The sequence below is a fragment of the Labeo rohita genome, chromosome 3 (genome assembly GCF_022985175.1).
Source record: "Labeo rohita strain BAU-BD-2019 chromosome 3, IGBB_LRoh.1.0, whole genome shotgun sequence".
Lineage (NCBI taxonomy): Eukaryota > Metazoa > Chordata > Actinopteri > Cypriniformes > Cyprinidae > Labeo > Labeo rohita.
This window is the reverse complement of record NC_066871.1, coordinates 36,927,507-36,952,179: the sequence shown is the minus strand read 5'-3', so window position 1 is coordinate 36,952,179 and position 24,673 is coordinate 36,927,507. Positions and strand designations below refer to the sequence as shown.

General features: G+C 35.6%; 1 protein-coding gene across 4 annotated transcripts in view; it reads right to left on the bottom strand.

The window, feature by feature from the left end:
- Positions 1–6,315: 6,315 nt before the first annotated feature.
- Positions 6,316–24,673, bottom strand: part of cyth1a (cytohesin 1a) — a 66,136-nt gene continuing 47,778 nt past the window's right edge. For 3 of the 4 annotated variants that reach the window (XM_051100805.1, XM_051100797.1, XM_051100817.1), the window contains exons 6-13: positions 23,674–23,754; positions 22,864–22,976; positions 22,143–22,291; positions 21,619–21,731; positions 12,083–12,161; positions 11,694–11,762; positions 11,408–11,562; positions 6,316–7,716 (exon numbers count right to left, since the gene is read on the bottom strand). In XM_051100805.1, coding sequence (XP_050956762.1) covers positions 7,638–7,716; positions 11,408–11,562; positions 11,694–11,762; positions 12,083–12,161; positions 21,619–21,731; positions 22,143–22,291; positions 22,864–22,976; positions 23,674–23,754 — 838 coding nt within the window. In that variant the 3' untranslated portion in view covers positions 6,316–7,637. The remainder of the gene's footprint in view (positions 7,717–11,407; positions 11,563–11,693; positions 11,763–12,082; positions 12,162–21,618; positions 21,732–22,142; positions 22,292–22,863; positions 22,977–23,673; positions 23,755–24,673) is intronic. The other variant, XM_051100790.1, reaches the window with a different exon arrangement.

Sequence of the window (24,673 nt, the reverse complement as noted above, 5' to 3'; positions counted from 1 at the left end):
GACAAAAAAATAAAAAAGTTAGTAACATAATCTGTTACATTACACATTTTAGGCAATATAATTACTACTTTTAGATTACCTTAGATTACTATTTCATTTATCACTCATTTATCACATTTATTTAAATAGGATAATCTTGAACTATACTGATATAAAAATACAAAGAGTAAGAAAAAATGTAAATGTTGTTATTAACAACATCAAATGCATTAATTACATCAAGGTTTTCTAAACTGAGGTTCATAAAGGTTCATGAGTTCAATGGGAAGCTAATAATTAAATCACACAAATGTAAAATTAAAATAAATAATTTTATAGCAACATCAATTAAAATAAATTAACAAAAAATACTAAAATATTTAGTTTGTTTTATTTGTGTGTGTGTGTGTGTGTGTGTGTATGTAAATGTATTATGTATATGTGCATGTACATATGTACATGAAGATTATATACTTTTTCTAGGCAAATATGGTATGTATATTTATCCACCCTAAAGCCCATTATTTTGTTGATGTTAGATATGTATATATATAAACAACAGACATACATACAGATTTTCGGTATACGTGTTGTTTTCATAAGCATTCATATATGTTAAATACATATTGTTAACATATATGGTTGCTACAAATAGCATCATATAAAATGTATTATTATATCCAATCTATACCCAGTATACCCAGTAACGTATTACAAACATTTTATATGTATTATTATATCCAAACTATACTGGGTATTTTATGTTCTAAACATCTTCATACAACAAGCAGATGTATGGAAATATCACTCCAAATATAGGCCATTGTATCTCATATATTATTTCTGTATAATATTAGTCATCAGATCCTCAGAAGACACTGCAAGTATCATCGATGACTATTTTATGTTATAAACAGCAATTCACTCAGAGATTATTTCATGTTTCCATTGAAGTGACCATAAGTGATTATGTCAGAGTGAGTCAGTTGTCTCTTTTTAACTAGTTTAACGTATTACAAACCTGTTACAAAAATCATAGACGGCCATTATACCCCTGACAAAGTAATATCAGCCACTAATATAAAGTGATAAACCTGAGTGATTAGCCAATAACAGCACAATTTAAATAATTAAAGAAATGTTTGAACATTTGAACTCATATTTGAACTCATATTTTAATATTTTTTTTAAGATGGCACAGTCTTGCCTTTTCAGAGGAAACACCTGCTACACGTTTCCTTTGTAGTAATCGTTGCATCTGTGCTGCAGAAGAATCACAATCTTGAGAACATCTTGTGATAACGGATAGTTTCTGAATTCTTATATCTTTATTTATCTGCAGGTCAGCATGTTTCACAGATGCTTCCTCACAATATACTATGTTGGAGAGGACATCAAATATGGAATGGCAGATACAGTTACACAACAAAAGAAAATGATCAACTATTTCTAGCACATCTATTGTTCAGCTGTCAGGTTTGTTAAAAGGCCCTTTACTGAAGGCACACTGTGCTGTGCTTGCATGAGTTCACACTTCCCCAATCTAAGTGTAAAATTACCAAAACAAAACAGCATTCTGTCTAGTTTCATTTGACATGCTGTACTCTCTCTCTCTCTTTCTCTATCTCACACACAGAGTTGTTCTGTATTCTTTCTGTTTCTGGAAAATGTCAAATTTCCACAAAGCCCATCAAACGCCTCTCTGTTCCTCAGGAGAGCTGACGAGAGTGCGCAGATTTACAATAAATGGGTGTCATGAGGAAATGTCATCTCTGGGAGTATTGATAAGTTGTTCATAAAAGTCTTTAAATTTATGTGACAGTTTTCTGTAAAGTGTGTTGCAACTGTTTTGAGACTGATGCGGCAAGGAAGTAATAGAAGACAAAGAAATGTGTCACAGATGCCCTTCCCAGACATCTTTTTTTTTTTTTTTTTTTTTTTTTTTTTTTTTCCTTTTCATATGACTGCTGTAACAATCATATCCCTTTACAATTCATCATAATGCTGTGTCATTTATTTTCTGTATCTGTGACATCCATTACCAATGAAAATAATTTATCATCTACAACAAACAGTATTACACTACATGTGCTGCTTATCCATAAAAAGGCGTTGTTTGAAATATAAGTGGTTCTTTTAAGTGGTGAGATATCTGCTACAATTTAGTTACAGTATGTGTCACAGACATAATAATTATGGGTGGAGGTTTCCACAACAGTTCAACAAATTTTTTTCTGGTATCCTTGTGCAAAAGTTGCATGATCATTATGGGTTGTAAAATCTTGCCTGGACGTTAATATGTGATTTTACCCAACTAGTCGCATATTAACACATCTAGGCCTGGTTAAACAGACAGTGCTTACACTAAGCCAGGATTAGGGCATAATTCAATTAAGACATCTAAGTAATTTTATACATGTGCCTTAGAAAAATAGCATTACTGGTGTGCATCTTGAGACGAAACAAAGTGATATATTTTAAGATTAGTCAGTGCAAGTTTCTTTCAGATGAAACAGTTCAGAGTTACATTTTACTCTGGGACTAGGCTTAAGGGGGTGGGGGGTTTTGGTCATTCTTGGTAGAAATCGCTTAGAAATCACATCCCGGGGGCGGCGTCCTACTCGGTAGAAATTGCATTCCTCTGGAGACATCTTGTTAGGGAACACGATGAGATGTCCTTGAAATGTCCACTAAGTGGTGCTAAAAGAGTGTTCGTTTTCTTCCCCCGGAACAGATAAACATACATATGGTAAAAAAACCAGCATATGCTGGTAGGTATGTTTTGATGCTGGTTTAAGCTGGTCCTTTGCTGGTTTAAGCTGGTCATGTTGCTGGTCAAGGACCAGCATAAACCAGCTAAGGACCAGCTTAAACCAGCAACGGACCATCTTAAACCAGCATCAAAACATACCTACCAGCATATGCTGTTTTTTTCACCGGGGGATGCTTCTTATTTCTTATTTGGGCATTCTCGTTTGCTTTCCTTGCTTTCTTTTCCCGTGTCTTAGCTCCACCCTTCAGGATACGAGGGAAGGACGCAAGGAAAAGACTAGAGGACGGAGGAATCAAAGGATGAACATTGGAATATTCTTGACCACTCAAGGGTCCCTTCAAAGCGTCATCAGCTGCCCATATGTTGTTAAAGTTCGTTATTTAAAGCATTCATGATAAATATGGATGAAGCAAGACGCCCAGTTTAAATATATGACATTATTTAAACTGCAAAGGTAAAATATAAATGTCAGTTATTACGACAGATGTGAAGGGGGAGGACAATTTATGCGTGCGTCACGTTTAATCAATAAAACACTTCCGCAAAGGATACACCTGTGTATCCTCACTCATGACTCTTCAGGAAGCCTCCTCACTCCACGATCCTCGCCTCCTCGCAGTGCAATTAGAGATGGCCTACAAGATGACTGAGCTCGATCAGTTTCCGGGTCATAGGATGGAGGACGGAGGAGCGAGGAGACGAGGAGGGATATTGAGAAGCACCCATGGTATGTTTTATGTGGCGTTGCTACGTGTCACTGCAGTTCTAAATTGTGCGTTGAGTGGCGCTATAACTCTAAAGCTCTGTTATGTTTTAAAATAACGTACCATCTGCACTACACCTAAACCTCACCCTGGTGAATGTTTTGATGGTGGGATACTGGTTAGGTATGTTTTGATGCTGGTTTAAGCTGGTCATTTGCTGGTTTATGCTAGTCCATGCTGGTCCTTGACCAGCAACATGACCAGCATAAACCAGCAAAGAACCAGCATAAACCAGCAAAGACCCAGCTTAAACCAGCATCAAAACATACCTAACCAGCATCCAGCATCAAAATATACCTACCTGTATATGCTGTTTTTTTTCACCAGGGCAGTAGTATGTTCCTGCACAACCGGAGGCCTCAGTTCTAGGACCGCATTTCTAGGACCCTATTTTTTGTGACAGTGCCATCTAGAGGAGACCTGATTCAAAAACTAAAACTATTCATTTTTTATCGTTCCATCTTATTTTTAATGTAAGAGCTGGTGTGAACTTGTGTTTAAGGCAGTGTCAGCAATCTCCATTTAGCCTATTTAGCTGTGCAAAACAGTTCATTGTTCTGCTGAATAATATTATTTTAATAATATTATTAGTTATAAACTTGCATTTGTATTCAAATGATCTTACATTTATTATTGTACAAATAAATTTGTAGCGCAATTGTTTTACCGTTTACTGCACTGTATGTGTATCGCACATCAGACGTTAAGTCGCTGTGCTAATGAACTGAAATCTCGCTAAGATACAAGTCTTTCTTTACAAGAAAACTGAATTTAAAACCAGAATATATATAGAATATATTGAAATAAATTAGGTTAAATATTTCAGACGGGTTACCAGTTGGTATGTTAAGGGTTGGTTAGGACAATAATTATGTGTATACAATTAAACAACTACATACCCTGATAGCACATACACATCTGGGAGATGTCTATTTGAAGTCTATATTTACATCTGCAAGACGTATTTTTTAGAGCATTTGCTCATCTGCAATACGTCTATAGGACCTTTCCTATCAGATGTAAAATAGACGTCTATTAGATGTCTTTAAGATGTGTGTGATTTAGAATGTATGTAAAACTGACATCTTACAGACGTTTGTATAGAGCAGATGCTTTCCAGATCAAGCGATCTTTAACAGACATCTTGCAGACGTACGTGTGCTATCTGTGTATTTCTTTAAATATACAGAATTGAACAGCAAGTGCTGTTAATGATATGTATTGGTATGTGTTTCGTATCTTGCAAAAACGTTCCCACAGGTAAGTTTTTGTCATGAGATCAGGTGGGTTTATTGAGACAGAAGTCATAGTTCATAGTGAGAATTGGATCCTAAAATAAAGTGTGACTATTAGTTTATTAAATTGTTTATTAGTGTTGAGGGTAACACATTACAAGTATAGCAAGTTACGTAATCAGAGTATTATTTTTTTTTTTTTTTAAATAGGCTAACTAGTAAAGAAATGTGTTACTTTTAAATGTACAACTAAATATCTGTTACTTTTTCAATTAAGTTACTTGAAACCTTTCTTGTGCAGAGACACAGGCACTTCTTTCAGCCTGAGGAATAATTTCACTTTTGGTGTGAAAGGGCCATTACAGTTGCCAAAAATATAACTTTTTGTTTTTCTTGTTGTTAAAAAACAAATAAGCAAGCCCAGCCTAGGTGACAAAAAGTAACACAAAAGTAACATAATGCATACTTTCCACAAAGAGTAACTAAGTAACTCAATTAATTACTTTTTAAGGAATAGTTCACCCAAAAATTAAAAACCTGTCATTATTTACTCACCCTCATGTTAAGCAAAAAATTGCAAGTCATCCTATCTGTCGAAATCTTCACATGTGTTTACAAAGAAGTGTGGATCTTCTGCTTGTAAACAGGCGCAAGTGCATCTGGGTTCTACATCAGAATGCATCGTTGTACGGAAAAGAAGAATTCGTTGAATAAAGTCTTTATTTTTGCTTCTTTACTCACAAAAAAAGTATTCTCGTAGCTTCATAACATTACGGTTGAACCACTGATGTCACATGGACTATTTTAATGATGTCCTTACTACCATTCTGGACCTTGAACATGGAAGTACCGGTGCCGTCGATGCAGGGTCAGAAAGCTCTCGGATTTCATCAAAAATATCTGATGAGCAAAGGTCTTATGAGTTTGGAATGACATGAAGGTGAGTAATTAATGACAGAATTTTCATTTTTAGGTTAACTATCCCTTTAAGGGAGTAGGGAAATATTGTAATTACATTACTTTGAAAAAGTAACTTTACCCAACACTGTTGTTTATTATTATAAAATACACTATACTACAAGGCTAAACGTATAAATCCCATTTAAACGTTATACAAATTACTTCTATAAACTGTTAAATGGTAACACTTTACAATAAGGTTTATTAGTTAACATTAGCTAACTACATTAGTTAACATGAACTAATGAACGAACAATACTTCTACAGCATTTAAGCTTAGTTAACTTGAGCATTTCAGCAAGAAATTCATTATTAAAATCACAAGTTGTGTTTGTTGACATTAGTAAATGCACTGTAAGTTGTGAACATGAACAACCAATGAATGATTGTATTTTCATTAAGTAACGTTAACAAAGACTAATAAATAGTGTAATAAATGTATTACTCGTTTGTTCTTGTTAGTTACTAAATTAACTATTGTAAAGAAATGACACCAGGAAAAGTATCAAAAATGTTGTTACGCTGCCACCTACTGGTATTTCTCTGTTTTGTGTGACTGATTCAGATGAACTTTTACAAGTCGAAAAGCAAAACACAACCCCACTTGCTATAATATCTTTATTTCAGCATGATCTGGCTACCACTACAATGGTATCGACATCCAGAACATAAAAATAAAAAAGAAAGAAAGAAAGATGGCACTCAACTAGTACAATACTGCTACATACAGTACACACATTTATAAAATGGAAACCAATATTCTCTATACACTAAAGTATGTACATCTTTGATAAATTAAACCAATACTGCTTAGATTTAATATTTTGCTTGAAGAATAACTGCTAGACCGATGGAAACCCCAGAAAGGAAGGTATATCGAAAGGGTGACCGGAGAAACGCAAGCAGGCACTGGAGCATCCGGAGGACTTCTGATCAAACTGACATTGAACTTGAATTGTTATTAGGCACATTTATTCATTATTAAAAGCATTTTATGCAGAGGTCTGGGTTAAACGACCTCACGTAAAATAAAAAATTAAAAAAAAAACATTACCATATGCTTAATTACCGTCCTGCCTGTCTGAGAGGTAGTACCAATGCATGATATCCCCAAAATCCTCAGCTGGCCACCATTCGGGCTTTCTGCTTACGTGCGCAGAACGACACGTTGCAAACCCAGCTGCTAACATTCAAAGCACTGCAGCAGCTTCTCACGACATGCTAAATAGGCATGTCGCATCTCGAGACGCATTGGCGTCTGGCGAGAAAATAAACAAATGCCCATGCAGCCGTTTACCAACATATCAACAGGGTGATTTCCCACCCTCCCTACAAAGTTGTATTTCCTTTGCAAATTATAGAAGTCTCTTGGAAAATGTTTTTACAATTAAATACACAAATAAACCTCTGAGGACTAAGCCGCTTGTGCACGATTTAAAAAATGTAAAAATACACTTATTGCCTGTACATATCATCAGCACAAAGGAAATCTTCCCTTTCTGATGCGCGTAGGAACTTTCGTTTGGTTTTCCACATTCTGTCAGACCTGCTGATTTCAGATAATGCGAGTGTGTGCGCGTGTGCAAGAGAGGTATAGAAAGAGGACAGAGTGAGAGAGAGATATAGAAAGAGCGTATTTTGGTAAAGCATGAGGAAAAATGTTCTCTTTGGGGGTTTCAAGGAAGCAGCAGCAAGTAAAAAGCCCACTGTCCTTCCAACACACACACACACACACGCACACATATACACATGCGCTTGAGCTGAGCAAGATGATGTTTAAAATAGGTGCAGAGTTTAGCAAGGTTTGTCCTCGCTGATCCAGTCTGAAGTTGGGGTTGTTTTTCCTTTCTGCACAGCTCAGTTGTCTCCACGAGGGGGAGTAGTTCCAGTAGCCCTGAATCTGTAACACCAGTGTCCTGAGCAGCTTTAGTGTCTCTTCATAGAGGAGACCTTCTTCTTCCTTGCTGCCAGCATCTCATAGAAAGGATCTCTACTGATAGCAGCCCTGGAGATAAAGAGGAAGAATATTATGAGAACTACACGCTTGTCTAATGTTAGAGCTGAAGCTTGCTCAGTTGGGGGTTAAATAACACTTAATACTTAGTAATATTATCAATCTGACTGCATTGATACTGAACAAAACCTGATCTGAATTGAGTTAAAGGAGAAGTTCACTTCCAGATAATTTACTCACCCCCTTGTCGTTAATAAATTGTTTTCTGAGGAAAACATTACAGAATTTTTCTCCATATAGTGGACTTCTATGGTGCCCCTGAGTTTGAACTTCCAAAATATAGTTTCAATCTAGCTTTTAAGCGAGGAATAAGCATCTTATCTAGCGGAACGATGGGTTATTTTCAAAACCGATTGACAATGTATATACTTTTTGATCTCAAACGCTTGTCTATTTTCTGCGACACGCATGCAGACTCTGTGTAATCCGGGTCAATAGAGTTAGGGTGTGTCAAAAAACTCCCATCTCATTTTCTCCTCCAACTTCAAAATTGTCCTACATTACTGTTTTACCTTTTTTTTGTTAAGGGTGTTTGATGATCTTTACATGTTCACTTTGTAAACACTGGGTCGGTACTTCTGCAGCAATGTTGGATGATTTTGAAGTTACCCTAACTGTACTGACCCGGATTACACAGAGCTTGCATGCGCATTGCAGAGAATAGACAGGATGAGCGTTTAACCAATTGTTTTGCTAGATAAGACCCTTCTTCCTCGGCTGGGATTGTTTAGAGCCCTTTGAAGCTGCATTGAAACTGTATTTAGTAAGTTTAAACTTGGGGGCTCCATTGAAGACCACTATATGGAGAGAAATCCTGGAATGTTTTTCTCAAGAAACATAATTTTTTTACGACTAAAGTAGGAAAGACATGAACATCTTGAGTATATTATCTGTAAATCTTTGTTCTGGAAGTGATCTTCTCCTTTAAATAATGACACTATTGTTTTGTGTAGAGCTGCTTTATAAGTTAAGTTCACTCATTTCAGTTGATGAATTTTACACTGACACTGTTATTGAATTAAACTTAATCAGCACTAAACTTATTAAAGGTGAATAACAACAAGCTGCGTTAGAGCTGAAATTCAATTTGTTTCTTAATTGAATTTTGGAATATTAATACTATTATTTTCCTATTGCTGAGAAGCTGCTTTGAAACAATCTGTGCTTATAAAGAGCTATATAAATAAATGTGACTTGAGGTAAATTATAGCTCAAGTAAAAAATAATGTGCAGTCAGACTTCCAAAGTCACTTTCCAAAAAAGGAAAGAAAAACAAAGGCAGCAGCTATTTACACTAAGTGCAAATAACAGCAGTTTCTATTTACACTATGGCCACGTACACACTGCAAGTTTCAGGAGTGACAACCGCATTTAAATGCGGGAGTGAGTCCCATAAATTATTGTTCTATGTGTGTATGGATCAGCATTCAATTCTGCAATTGTAACCATAGGAACATTTCAGCATCTTGCATGAGTGAATAAAAATTTGGCTGTTTGGTATCTGCCATTTTTTTTTGTCCATCGACTTTAACTAAACTACCACTGACAGACGTGCTGTGTTTGGTTTATGCTGCTTTAGAGTGCGCTGTCTTGCAGTGTTACCATGTCCTCTTATTTACAAGTGCTTTTAGGCATGATGTTTGGTCTTAGCTCTCAAAGCTAGGCACTTCATAGGGTTAATAAAGTGGTCTGTTGAGGATATGAGATATGATTTTTTTGGTGTTATAAAACAGCAATTGGGTGTTTTAGTGTTCTTTGTGCTTGTCCCTGTTTGTTGTTGTTTTTTTTTTCCTATGAAGATCTGCCAACACTGACACTTTACAACAGGGCTCGTGAGCGCAACTAGCCCTGTTTCAAAATGTAGTAAGGTTATTTTCTTACATTTTGCATACAGACGAAGACACATTTTTGATGTGCGTTTAAATACATCATTAACAAATGTTCAGTTCGGTTCGGTACACACTGGTTGTCACCACCTGTATTTTTCAGAAGTTAATGCGGTTGTCGAATGTGGTTGTCACTCCCATATTTTAGTGAATTATGTGTGTACAGAACGCGAATAAGGTGAACTGACAACCCGAATTTAGCTGCAGTGTGTACGTGACCTATGCAAAATTAGCAGTACTTTCTTTGCAATAAATGTAAACAACAGTTAAATGCTATTTAAAAGCTACTTAGTAAAATATGGCTGATAATTTGCACCTATGTATTGCACATTATAAAACACATTGAGTGTAAAATTATCACACATTTTAAAGGGGTCATTAAATGCAAAATTCACTTTTACATGTTGTTTGAACATAAATGTGTGTTGGCAGTGTTTGTGCACAATAAAAATCCACCCAGTGCTTTTTTATTTAAATCCCCAATAATAATAATCACTTTTTCAGATCAGGCTGTTCTGAGATTCCACATTTTAGCATAGACCCATGTTGAGTGAGGTGCAAACTGTCCGCCATTGTTTCGACGTCGGAGAAAGAGTAGACAAGAATGGCTTGTATGTGACTGAGGTGTTCTGTTGTTGGATGTAATAACGAACATATCAGTCGTCATTTACTCCCGACATCTGAGCTGCTGAAGACGCAGTGGATTACCTTTGGTTTTTGAAAGGAATGCGCCGCCCAATCTACCTACATGTGTCTATGTTAAAAGAATCATATTAACTTGTGGAAAATGGGTATCCGATTACCTAACCCTACCCGATAAACACTTCATTATTAAATGCCCGTGAGGCACTTTACTTCCACTTTTCGGGCAGGGGCGAAATGGCGTTACAAGGGCACAACTGCGGACCTTGGTGGTTGGTCCCCTTCGGCAGAAATCTGTGCATGCCACTGCTGATACGGGCTTTACATTTTACACCACTGTTACTGTTGTTTAACAGACGTCTTTTGTAATGTTGTCTATCCCAACCACATGTTTGTTGCCAGGGTTAGTGTAAATAACCTCTGTTAACAAGGAGGCCTATTTGCACTTAGTGTAAACAGACACCCAGAGACATAAATATCACATTTAATTAACATTAAATATTGATTATTTCATTATGTCAGAAGAAAGAGAGAGTGTCACATGTCATCCAAGATATACATGTATTTCTTCAGTTGCAAAGAAATAAATTTTTGAAAAGAAATTAAGATTTTTGAGGAAAATATTCCAGGAACTTTCTCCATATAGTGGACTTCAATGGTGGCCAACGGATTGAAGGTCCAAATTGCAGTTTCAATGCAGCTACACAGATGAACACAGAAGTACACAGACAAAGAACTAACCATGCACAACTTTGCATGAAAATGAAAATGCATGAAAATGTGCATCCGCATCACAGAGCTAGTGCAGGATGAGCATTTGTGGTTAATAAGTACATAAACTTGCATTTTTTTTTAGAAAATGGCCAATCGTCTCGCTAGATAAGACCCATATTCCTCAGCTGGGATTGTGTAGAGCCCTTTGAAGCTGTACTGAAACTGCAATTTGTGCCTTCAACCCGTTGGCTACCACTGAAGTCCACTATATGGAGCAAAATCCTGTAATGTTTTCCTCAAAGATCTTAATTTCTTTTCAACTAAAAAACATGAACATCTTGGATGAAATAAAGTGTAAAAGTGTCCATAAATGAGCTGTATTTAAACCAGAATATCCCTTTAATTAAAACCATGTCTGTATTTAGATGAATACCACTCACTTAATGCTGTTCATCCATTCGTCTTTTTCCTCTGTGGTGGGAGCGGAGATGCGGTAGAAGGTGTGGTTTCCTTCAACAACCCGTCCGTCCGCTTCTGTCTTACACGCCTTGATAACCTGGTCCTTATTGTCAGGGATGAAGAGCTCAAAGCAGTTCTAAAAAGCAAACACATGCAGAAAAATCACACATCTGACCACTAGGGGGAGACACAGTGCAAACCATCTCTAGATAATCAGGAAAAGATCCTGCCTCTGCAGTTTAAAAATAGCTGAGAAGGATGTTTTACCGGCTTCTTGTCCTCCACTTCGCGGATGCTGAGGTTTTCCAGGGGAATGATGCCTCTGGGTTCTTTATCCTACATGAAAAGAGACAGATTAGTTTCCACTTATTACAATTCACCGTGGACCACATAATAAAACCTTAAGAAAGTATGACTTAAAACAGACCCTTTGATGGTATTTTCTTTTTTAATTATATTTATACTTTTCATAATAAATGTGACTATTGTAGTGGTTCTCAAAACAAAACACTATTATACCACTGTATATGAATAGGAATTCTTCTATTGTTGGGTCAAGAAGAAAGAAAAAGAAAAAATGGTTTTGCATGTCAAATATCAGACAAAAAAAGCCATAAATCTCTCCATCTAGCATGAGATGCTTTTTCAGTACTTACAGTAGTGTACTCAAAGTAGTAAAGGCAGTTATCTGTGAGAATGAACCACCGTCTTTTCCAGGTTTTGACACGTCCTCCTGAGGAACAAAAGATGAGTGTTAGTTTTCCGTGTGATGAGCCATCAGACGTCACAGATCCGTGCAGCTGAAGAGTTGAGCGGCAGAAGAGCAGACAGACAGATGAACAGACAATGAGAGCTCTTCTACAGCGACTCCATGTCCAATAAGGCCCAAGCACAGCATTCCTTACCAGCACCACACCATGCTCAAACCAGCCGCCGTCCAACACACTCCATGAGTCAACCTTCACAACTATCAGACATCACCTGATAGTTGCTATTCCTCTTAACCCCACTGAAAAATACCTAAAACACCAGCCAAAGGTAAAATGTGTTATATGTTCTTCATAACTGGTGGATGTTTGCTATCCGGACACATACTGAGAGGTTTTCATTTCCTGAATGTATCTTCTCCTCAGTTGTCTTCCTATTATTCTGTGTCCTCTCTCTTGTATTCTTACAAATATAAATGGTATTTTACAGTTTATATATATATATATATATATATATATATATATATATATATATATTTATATATATATTATAAGAATCAAGAGTGCAGCATGGATGACATATTTTTGTAGAACAAAACCCAGAAACAGTTTTACAATGGGTTTTTGGCCTGAAATAAGATCTGTGGTTAACACATGCTTTTACATTTACATTTACATTAGCATTTTAATGAAATGCATAAAAATATATATATAATACTCCCTTGTGATTTTTTTAGTTATTACTAGCCTTAAAAAAAGCCAAACAGGCTTTGCTTTTGAAAAATGAACAGGTAAACTCAAGGTGTAGTAGGCAATTACATTTGCAAGATTGCAAGATTTAAAAAAATTGTTCATATGTGACCACAAAACCAGTCGCAAGGGTTTTTTTTTGAAAATGAGATTCATACATAAACTGAAAGCCGAGATACAACTATTTGAAAATCTGTAATCTGAGGGTGCAAAAAAAAAAAAAAAAAAAAAAAAAAAAAAAAAAAATCTAAATATTGAGAAAATCACCTTTTAAAGTTGTCCAAATTAAGTTCTTAGCAATGCATTTTACTATTCAAAAATTACATTTTGGTATATTTACAGTAAAAAAAATTACAAAATATCTTCATGGAACATGATCTTTACTTAATATCTTAATGATTTTTGCCATAAAAGAAAAAAATGATAATTTTGACTCATACAATGTATTGTTGGCTATTGCTACAAATATACCCATGCTACTGGCTACTTAAGACTGGTTTTGTGGTCCAGGGTCATATTTGTGAAGATAATCCTATTTTCTTCAATAATCCAAAAGCCAATGGAAAACACCAACTGGCTTTTTAGTCGAGGTAACCAGGGTGATGCAAACTTCTGGATTGGCCTACAAAAATACATCAACACTGCAGCCTTTTATTCAGTGATGTTAACCTCCTAATTAACTTACAGACTATGTTAGTAATCTGCTGTGACAAACTCTGATGGCAGGTCAGTTCAGCACTGGTTAAGCTCACATTCTTGGGACAGTTTCCCACGTCCCTCTCTACAGGGATTGCAAGGTAAACACAGTGCTCAGTGATCCGAGAATAACCTCTGACCTGTGCCACCCTCGTTTCCTCTGCAGGGAAACCTGATCACTGTGGCAAAGGAGATGCTATCAAACTGAATAAACAGCATAGTGCAACCAAAAAAAAAATATAAAAATAAATAAATAACATTTAACTGTTTATAAGTATAAAAGTTTAAATAATTTATTAAATCAAGAAAAATGTAAGAGATTAGTTCACTTCTAGAATAAAAAAGAAAAAAAAAAATCCTGAGAATTTACTCACCCCCATATCATCCAAGATGCTCACGTCTTTCTTTCTTCAGTTGAAAAGAAATTAAGGTTTCTGAGGAAAACATTCTATTTTTCTCCATATAGTGGACTTCAATGGTGGCCAACAGGTTGAAGGGTTTCAATGCAGCTTCAAAGGGCTCTACAGGATTCCAGCCAAGGAATAAGGGTGACAGGTGACAATGACAGGTCTAGTGAAAGGATAGGTAATTTTCTAAAAAAAAAAAAAAAAATTACATTTCTGTACTTTTTAACCAAAAAAAATGCAAGTCTTGCACTAGCTCGATGTCACAAAATATGTAATCATGCACACGTGATGTAGGCCTAAGTACTGACCCAGTGTTTACAAAGTGAATATGCAAAGAAAGTCAAAAGGCCTTTACAAAAAAAGGTAAAACAATGATGTTGGATGATTCTGAAGTTGGAGGAGAAAATAAGATGATTTTTTGCCCTGCTCTACCATTTTGAACCGAAGTACACATACAAAGAACTAACCACGTGTCACATTTTTCCAATGGGATTACGCGTGTTAGTACAAGACAAGCATTTGTGGTTAAAAAGTATATGCATTTTTCTTTTTTTTAGAAAATGACTGATCATTAACTAGATAAGACTCTTATTCCTCAGCTGGGATTGTGTAGAGACCTTTGAAGCTGCATTAAAACTGGACCTTCAACTTGATCCCCACTTAAGTCCACTATATGGAGAAAAATCCTGGAATGTTTTCCTTAAAAACCTCAATTTATTTTTTGACTGAAGAAAGAAAGACATGAACATCTTGGATGACACAGGGGTGAGTAAATTAACAGGATTTTTTTTTATTCTGGAAGTAAACTAATCCTTTAATATATAAGGTCTATTTCTACTTGTTCAGAATTTCTTTTCAAATTTTATTTTTGGATGATTCTGCAGTGGATTTTCAAACGAACCTTACAAATATCATATGAAGTCTCTCAGTGAATATGAGCTCATAAAAGCTACATGCATAATGGTTATAATATAATCAGCAAAATGTTGTTTAGGCCTGTCGCAATTACTGATTAATCACCTGGCCCTGGTTATTTTATCACAATTATTCAATATAACAATGACACTACTGCAGTTTTGCCATTTAAATACTGTAAATAATAAATTTCATGCAAGAGTTTATAATCAAGGATTAATATGCATAATGGTCAAAAATGCTCAGATTTTACTGTTATTTTTGATTATATCAGTCAAAAGTTTGGATTTTTTTTAAATGTTTAAAAAGAAGTCCAATACTGCATTTATTTAATAAAAGTAAATAAATAAATAAAAATTACATTTTTCAAATATATATTTAAACAGAGAACTGCTTTTAAATTGTAATAATAATAATTCACAATATTGCCTATTTTACAGTTTAATATTATACTTGTTAACATTAATGTATTAACTAACATGAACAAACAATATACAATACATTTTTTACACTGTTTATTAATCTTTGTTAATGTTAGTTAATAAAAATATAGTCGTTCATTGTTTGTTCATGGTAGTACACTATGCATTACCTAATGCTAACAAACAAACTTGTGATTTTAATGCATTAGTAAATGATAAAATTAACACTAAGACTAATTAATACTGTAGAAGTATTGTTCATTCTTAGTTCATGTTAACTAATGAACCTTATTGTAAAGTGTTATTATATTATATTATATTGCTAACACTTTTTTTATGGTTTCTTAAATAGTTGCTTATTAGCATGCATTTACTAGAATATTAGCCATTTATTATTACTAATTAAGCACACATTAATGCCTTATTTTATACTATATTTAAAAAAATAGAACACTATTCTAAAGTGTTACCATTATATTATATTATATTATATATTATATTGAGCTCCATTGTGAATGTAAAAATATTAACAATGCACAAAAAAAATTATATATATATATATATATATAAATATATGTAGAGTATAAACTTTTAAAATATTTTTACACCAGTAAAGAAAATCAGATGTTTTCCTGTAAAAAAATCATCAGCACAAAATTCATGATCGTGACAGGCCTAATGATGTCTGAATTAGTTTTCTACACAGCACTGCAAACAAACAGGGCATTGTCAACCACCCGAAAGCATTTCAAGCATTGCTGCTAAACAGGAAATGATCCTCCTGCACTACAGACTGCCATTTTATTCTAATACTGGCATGAGCAACAAACAAAACAGACACGAATCAGAGCGCTACAGCAGGTGAGAAGTTTCTGAGCAAGCTGATTGGCTGATTGAGTTATCGGCTGTGATTAATGATCACTCCAGTTGCGGTCATACAGAAGTAAACCCCGTCCAGAAATGCCTCGGAGAAGGAGGAGATTTGTGGAGGGGGACATGAAGAGGCCGTGCTGGGCTGCGAAGGAGGCACACTGATTGACTGATTTGACAGACACTGATACAGGGCTGGGTGATGGATGGGCGTTCCTAGTCAGGTCTCTGATGTGACAACAAATAGGCTGTTATAGATGTTTGAATTTCTTTTAGAAATTTTTATTATACACATGCTAATGTATGTGCTAATCTCATATTCTTGACTCATAAGTGAATCAGAACACTTCAGATATGGTTTTATTTTGGTTTCAATGACGTCTGATACATGAAACCCACCCTCACCCAGCATCCTAATGGTGAGTCCAATCTAACCAAACACACACACACACACACACACACACACACACACACACACACACCTTTCTCTCTCTCTCTCGCTCTCTTTCTCAGCGCTGCAGTCCAGCATCACACACATACAGACAGACACACCTATACTTTACATACAGCATGAAGAACAGCTGTCTTTGGTCCAGATGCAGTTTTCTGACTTTTCTGAGTCCAATCAGATCAAACACCACATCCTATACACTCCATACATTCAACCATCAATGATTGAATATCATTTTAAAAGGAACAGTTCACAGAGAAATAACAATTCTGTCATCATTTTGTTCCAAACCCATATGAGTACTTCAATAGTGCACAAAAGAGGATGTTTAGAAGAATGTCCATGCTGCTCTTTTCCATATAATTAGGAGTGGACAATAAAACCAAAATCGTGTGATTTAATGATGACAATATATCCCAATATAGTTATTTTTGCCTAAAATAAGGTTGCCCTCACATAATTTTAGAAATTTTTATTTATAGTCATAAGGGTCAATCTGGAATCTGAGGGTGCAAAAAAAAAAAAAAAAAAAATTCAAAATACAGAGAAAATTGCCTTTAAAGTTGTCCAAATGAAGTTCTTAGCAATGCATATTACTAATCAAACATTACGTTTTGATACATTTTACGGTAGGAAATTTACAAAATACCTTCATGGAACATGACCTTCACTTAATATCCTAATGATTTTTGGCATTAAAGAAAAATCAATCATTTTGACCCATACCATGTATTGTCGGCTATTGCTACAAATATACATGTGCTACTGGTTGTGTGGTCCAGGGTCACATTTATTTTTATTTTTTTTTAAAATTTCACAATTTTTGACAATTCACCACAAAAACAAAAAATAAAAATATCCTATTCAGGTCCATCTATCAAAAATAAGAAATATTACAGAAAATTAATAATAGTAGTACAAAACTAGGTTAAAAAACACTGCATAGTTGTTTATATATGAATCAAATATAAATTGATTCTTATTCAATCTAAAGAAAAAAGGAAAGAAAAAAAAAAATCAGTCAAGTGCGGTAAGTGTGTTTCCATTACAAATTTGCGCAAAATTTTTGCAATGTTTTGTAAATGTCGATTAAAAAAAAAAAACAAAAAACAGAATTTTCTTCCTCTCGCAGTAAGTCATGGCGATGGATGCTGGTATGTTTACGTATGTCGAAGCCACCGCAGTAACCATTAATTTTAATCGTAGGAGACATAGGCTTCTATCTTTACAGAAGCAGCATGGAGAGCTGTTTCTGTGACAATTTTAAAACTGAAACGAGCCATAACACACTTGGTATAAACTCAAGCGTCGACTAGAGTGGCCGTGATCAGCTCTGCAGACTTGTACAGTGTAAAAAAGTGGTTATCCAAGTTTTAATGGCAATGAAAGCCCCTTATTCAAGCATTGTGTAGTCAATGCTTGTGTAAGTGGCCACATGAGGTGTTTTTTTGATGTTATAGCACATTAAAGAATGATCATGTGACTTTTAAGTACTCAAAGAGACCTGTATATGCGAACATGGCATTTCCAGTGCAGTTACGCAAAATATTCCTTTTTTGAATTGCCTGAAAAACCACCTCATGTGAGTGTAAAAGTGTATGTGATTTATGGGTATTTTTGTGTATACTTTACTGATACATGATTTTCTACCAGCTGTTTATTTTTACATAAGTAATAACCAGCTGTGTTAATGAGTATTGTGTGTATTTGCCCATTTTAGCACTGATAGGATGCAAATGCTAGCATCTTCATGTACAGCTGTATGTGTGTGTGCCACGCGTTTGTTTGCACAGAAACCATCTCTCGCACAGCTAAATTGTTTAAAAATCACTTGAATGTTTAATTTGGCATTGACTCAAAATTTCAGGCAAATGTTAAAACTTCACTTGGTAAAACGTTTAGCATGACTGCAAAAGAGATGATAATCTAAAATCTCTAATGATCAACTAATTAATACCAGTTTATACAATGAATCTGTATGGGCACAGATGCTGAATTCTTCAGAAGAAAATCATATGAGTTTGGGACAACATGAGGGTGAGTAAATGATGACAGAATTTTGATTTTTGGGTGAACTATGCCTTTAATCTTATGTGCTGATCCCTTTAATCTATTTTTGTTGCTGTTTTCATTGGTGTTTGTTGGGCTCCATTCAGACTGAGAGGAAGCAGAAAGTACTGCAGCTCCCAAAGTGGAAATGACATAGAGAAAACGTTTCGAACACCACGGCAAACAAACAGTGGTGCTCTTCAATACAGTGGTCACAAAATCAAAAACCAAGCACCCGCCACCACACAGAAACAGGGCGGCACGTGGACAAAAATTGCTGATTCAATGAATAAAACAAGCGATCAGACAAACAAATGAAGGAACATATAAAACTAGAGTAAATTCATGAAAAGACAAACCCCATGAGAAAAAAAATGAACCTATAGTGGCTAATAACAGAAAGAGGGGACAGGAAGCAAGGCTGATCACCAAAAGCACCTGAGAGCAAGAGATGAGCAATTGTTTGGGAAGAACAGGTTTACATACCTCCTGAGGGAAAGACAACAGCCAAAATCATGGGAACAAACAAACAAACGAGGAAGAAAAGGAAAAAAAAATAAATTAAATAGGAAATCATACTCCCCACACGCTGCCTCTCTGATCAAAGGAAGTACTTGTGCATTTTCCGGTTGCTGTGAATTACGGAGGACCATTCCAAATAAAACAGGGGACAGAAGTACAAAAATACACTGGAAAGCATTCAATTCACAAAATTTAACACAGCTTTCCTGTCCATGTAAATGAAAAAGGAAAAAGTCTCTAGGTGCAGGTGTTTTTTAACCTTTTTCAGACCATTTTAAACCTGCTTATACTCCAAAGCTACTAAAATAATCAACACTGATGTATATGTATGAATCATAGTACATGTACATAGTAAATGTACGCTCTTTTATGTAATTTTAATATAGGAGAGACACTGAAACCCTCAATGAAGACCCTGTCATAAATCATTCATTTGCATCATATGAATTTATGCTTTCTATGAAGTCTCTATAATGATCTAAAGCTGTTGTTCTCAACCATGTTGTTTTGAAGAATTATAAAACTGTGGTTTCTAGACTTAAGAACACACCTTTTTTGTATTTCTACATAAATATAGAAAGTGCTTAAAATATAGGCGTGTTTGTCTGCTTTTTAGAGTAATCATGAATATATCTTTAATAAGCATAATTCATTAAAATAACAACCAGCTGTCTTGTGTTACAAGCAAAAAATGTTTATGAAAATACTGCAGATTACAAAAGGCTAAGTAGGGTATTATGATTAGTGACTAGACTAGATTATGACTAGATTAAGTTATTAGGTTATGAATAGATTTAAAAAGCATTACATATATCGGCTGTCCATCTGAAGGAGCAGTTTCTTGTGACAGCACTCTGATTCCTAACATCCAGCTGAATTACAGTTGAGGTCAAAAGTTTACACCCCCCCTTTCAGAATCTGCAAAATGCTAATTATTTTAGCAAAATAAGAGGGATCATATAAAATGCATGTCATTGTTTATTTAGTACTGACCTAAATAAGATATTTCACATAGAAGACATTTACCTACATTTACATATAGTCCACAAGAGAAAATAATAGTTGAATTTATAAAAATAACCCCATTCAAAAGTTTTAAAGATTTATTTTTGCCTTTTTTATGCTTTATTTAGATAGGACAGTGTAGTTTGACAGGAAGCAAAGTGGGAGGGATCGGTAGAAGGTCCATGAGCCGGGATTCAAACTCTGGTCACCCGCAGCGCAATGGTGCTATATGTCGATGAGCTAACCACAAGGCTATTGGCGCCAACACATCCAATTGATTCCTAATACTGTGTTCCTGAACAGTGCATTTGAATCCTTTCCAAAAATGACTGCATGATTTTGAGATCCATCTCTTCACACTGAGGACAACTGAGAGACTCATATGCAACTACTGTATTACAGAAGGTTCAAACACTCACTGATGCTCCAGAAGGAAAAAACAATGCATTAAGAGCCGAGGGCTGAAAACTATTGAACAGTATGGAAATGTGTTTATTTTTCTTATTTTGCCTAAATATCTTATTTTTCATTTAGTACTGCCCTTCAGAAGCTACAGAAGATACTTATTTCCAGAGACAAAATCAGTTAAATTTACCCTGATCTTTAAATTCAAAAAGTTTTCAATCCCCGGCTCTTAATGCATCGTGTTTCCTACTGGAGCATCAGTGAGCGTTTAAAACTTCTGTAATAGTTGCATAGGAGTCCCTCAGTTGTCCTCAGTGTGAAAAACGAGAAAAGAATTTGTTGAACCTGAAGGATTTTTTGGAAGAACAGCAGGCAGTTTAACTGTTCAGGACAAAGAAGGGACTCATGAGCAACTATCACTAAACAAAAAAACACAGCTGTGGATAATTCAAGTAACAACACAATAATAAGAATCAAGTGTATGTAAGCTTTTGTATGGGGTCATTTTTAAAAATTCAACTATTAATTCTCTTGTGGACTATATGTAAACGTCTTTTATGTGAAATATCTAGGTCAGTACTAAATAAACACTAACATGCATATTATATGATCCATATTATTTTGCAGATTCCAAAAGGGTGATGTAGACTTTAGACCTCAACTGTATGTATAATTATAAAAGGATGTTGTTAATCTCAAGCAGTTGATTCATTGATTCAACATTAAGTGTGATTACCTTCATATGATGTGAGATCCATCAAGAGAGCAGAAGAAAAGATGTGCTATTGTATAATCTGATGTGTAGATGTGTTGTGAATATCATAAAATGGCCTTTTAGGAAGTGTGTGTGTAAACGTGCTTCTGTGTGTAAGCCTTAAATCTCACACTCAGTCCATGTGTTTGAGCAGGACATCTCTTGTAAGTGTATGTGAGGGTAGAGCTGCACGAAAATCACAAAAATGAATAGATATTTTACTCATGTAGTCCCACTTACCCAGTTTGAGCAGCCAGCCCTCTCTGTCTGGGTTGAAGAAAGTGTGCGTCAAGTCATTGCCGTCATCCTCAGGGATTTTGAAGGGCTCGTTCTTGATGCTCTCATATAGATTCTGAATAAGTCAAAGTAAAGTACCATGAAGTTCAAAAGATAAGCAAACGCACTACACCTACAGAACAGCCACAGATACCATTATATGGTTTGACATAACGTAATAAAAAGTGCAAGCAAATTATTCACTCAGAATGGACTTCCAGTTCATTAGCCGTTACGAGGAAATAAGAAGAAAAATAACAACTTGCAGTAAACGGTAAAACTGTTTGCACTACAAACAAATGTGTTCATAATTTAGAATCGAGCAGCAAATCAAGGGGATTAAAAAATAGCTGGATGCGGATGAGTTCGGAAGCCAGACCTATAAAATGTACCAACTCTTACGGGAAAAATAAGGTGAATAACAAATACATAAACACAAAAATATAAATACATCTACAGACATAACAAGAAGTGAAAAGAGACCAACCCTGAGCAGTTCTTCTGGCAGGTCTCCTCCATCATTAATGCCTCTGTTCATGGAGATGAAACGCTCTACTGTGGGCTTGTCCTTAACATTTGGGTTGTGGAGGCTGGTGTTTAACATGATGATGGCAAAGGACAAAATGTAGCATGTGTCTGCAAAACCCCCCCCAAAAAAGAGTGTTTGTCACAATCACTCACAATGACATTCAGCATCTGATCATAGCATTTTCCAGCAATGTCGTTTTCAGAGGCACACTGGCTTGGATATGACACTATTTACATATTTATGTTCATACTGTAAGTCAAATGAATGCCAGTAAGTAGAAGTATTTTTGTGAAGTTACTGAGGGTGATCATGACATGAATATCCAGAAAGGAAAAGTGTCTTATACAGCAAATAGACCAAAGAGAGAACTTAAAGGGTGTGTAGGTCAGCAAGGTGTAAATATGTGTGTATGAGGGCATTTCACATCTTGCTAGCATTTATACACAATACATTTTTGATGCCATTTGCCTGGAAATTTCTTTTAACTGCGTTGAAAATGTAGGCTACTCATAAATGTAATTCATTTAGAGAGGAATGCATCTGTTCAAATCATATTTCAAACTCTCATTTTGTGAGCATTATTGGGGAAAGCAGTACTGGTAAAGAGAAATGGTTCTTAGAAATGCTACAAATGCATTTTTGAATGCTGAACATGAAATAAAATATAAAGCAGACCCACCTGTGGACTGAAAGACTCCCGGGTTGCATTGACAGTAGCGCTGGGCAAACGCCTCCATCATTCTGTCGATCTTCTGTGCCTCACCAGGAAGTCTGAAACTCCAGAGAAACTGCCTGTGTGGAGACAAACATCGTAATGATATTTAAAACACACCCTACAACAGGACAGTGAAACTAAGGGGGTGTTCACACTTGTAGTTCGGTTTGTTTGGTTCATTTGGTCCAGACCAAAAAGGAAAATGATACATTTGGTCCTGGTCCGCTTAGCGTTTGCACAGGCATTTTTGACTGCGAACCTAAAGATACAGAACCTAAAGGCACAGTGATACGTTCATAACCTAAATGGTCGGGCTGAATGACGAATATTTCATGACATAACTTATCGAACACTCCAAACAAAAGGAAAAGGAGCATTCGACTTAAAGTGGTGCTGAACAGGCCAATCAGTTTTTAAGTCGAATACACCCAATGCTGTCTGCTGAACTAAGCTCACTCATTGTGTGTATATTATTTTATTGTCACCACCTGCAAACTCACAAAGAGCTCATAAAAGGCACTTTACCTCTTAGTTACCACATTTGCCCTCTGATCATTTTGTTTTGGATACACTGCTTGTTCCCCTTTGTGAAATCATGTCGCACAGCATCGCAACTTGTCATTACTTCCTGTTTTTGTCCGCTTGTTTGGTGTACACCAGAGTTTGTTTTAATCGAACCAAACACGACAAGTATGAACACACCCTAAGTAATGCCAGGGTGTTATCCACTAGAAAAAAACAGAGCACAACACTAGATTCTACAGTCAGTTTTACCTGAGAGCTTGAACCAGGTTTAAATCTGTGAACTCATGCAGCTCCACAAAAGCATGAAGGACTTGGATATTGAAGTCATCCCTGTTGAACAAAGTGAAAATAAGAGCAAGCTGTAAGTAACATTCAGCAGACACTTTCATCCAGAGTAACTTATTGGACTAACCAAAGTATAAAGTGGTCACAGATTATGATTTCACCTTTTTAACTTTGGGTGTATTGTGGCTGTTTGAGCATAAACAACATCTGCAAAGTTATGACACTCAAAGCTCAATGCAAAGGGAGAAATTGCCTTTTAAGGCCTACAACAAACGGCGTATAGGGCCTATAACAAGCTACTTCCTGGGTTAGTGACATCACCAACCCTGAAATTTACATAAAACCCACCCCCAGGAACATGCAACTACCCAGCGAATTGCAACACAATGGGGCAGCTAACCAATCTGAGCCCATTACAAATTTGTGAGGGAGGAACCAGGAAGTCAACAAACCATTTTTAGGAGAACAGGAAAGCAGTGAAGAATAAAGGTAAAATATGTGAAAAATAATGTCATTTTTTAAAAATGAAGCATTGACATGTTATTGTGCACCCCATAAACACAATCGAGTCTTTGAAAAAAAGTGTGTAGACCACCCCTTTAAAAAATAGTTCACTCAAAAAGTAAATTCTGTTATCAGTTACTCTCGCTTTTGTTATTCCAGAACTATAAGACTTCTGTTCATCTTATGTTTTCCATATTTTTATGTGCTATGTATATGTGCGTTAATAAACAGGTTCATCATATACTGAAGATTCCTCTCTTCAAAGGATTTGGATTAAACTGTTTGATTCATATGGATTACTTTTACGATGTCTTTATGAACTTTTCAGTGAAGAGACAGAAATCACTTAGGTTTCATTACAAATATCCTCATTTGTGCTTCAAAGATGAATCTTTTGGGTTTTGAACGACATGAGGATGAGTAAATGACATAATTTTCAATTTTGGGTAAACTATCCCTT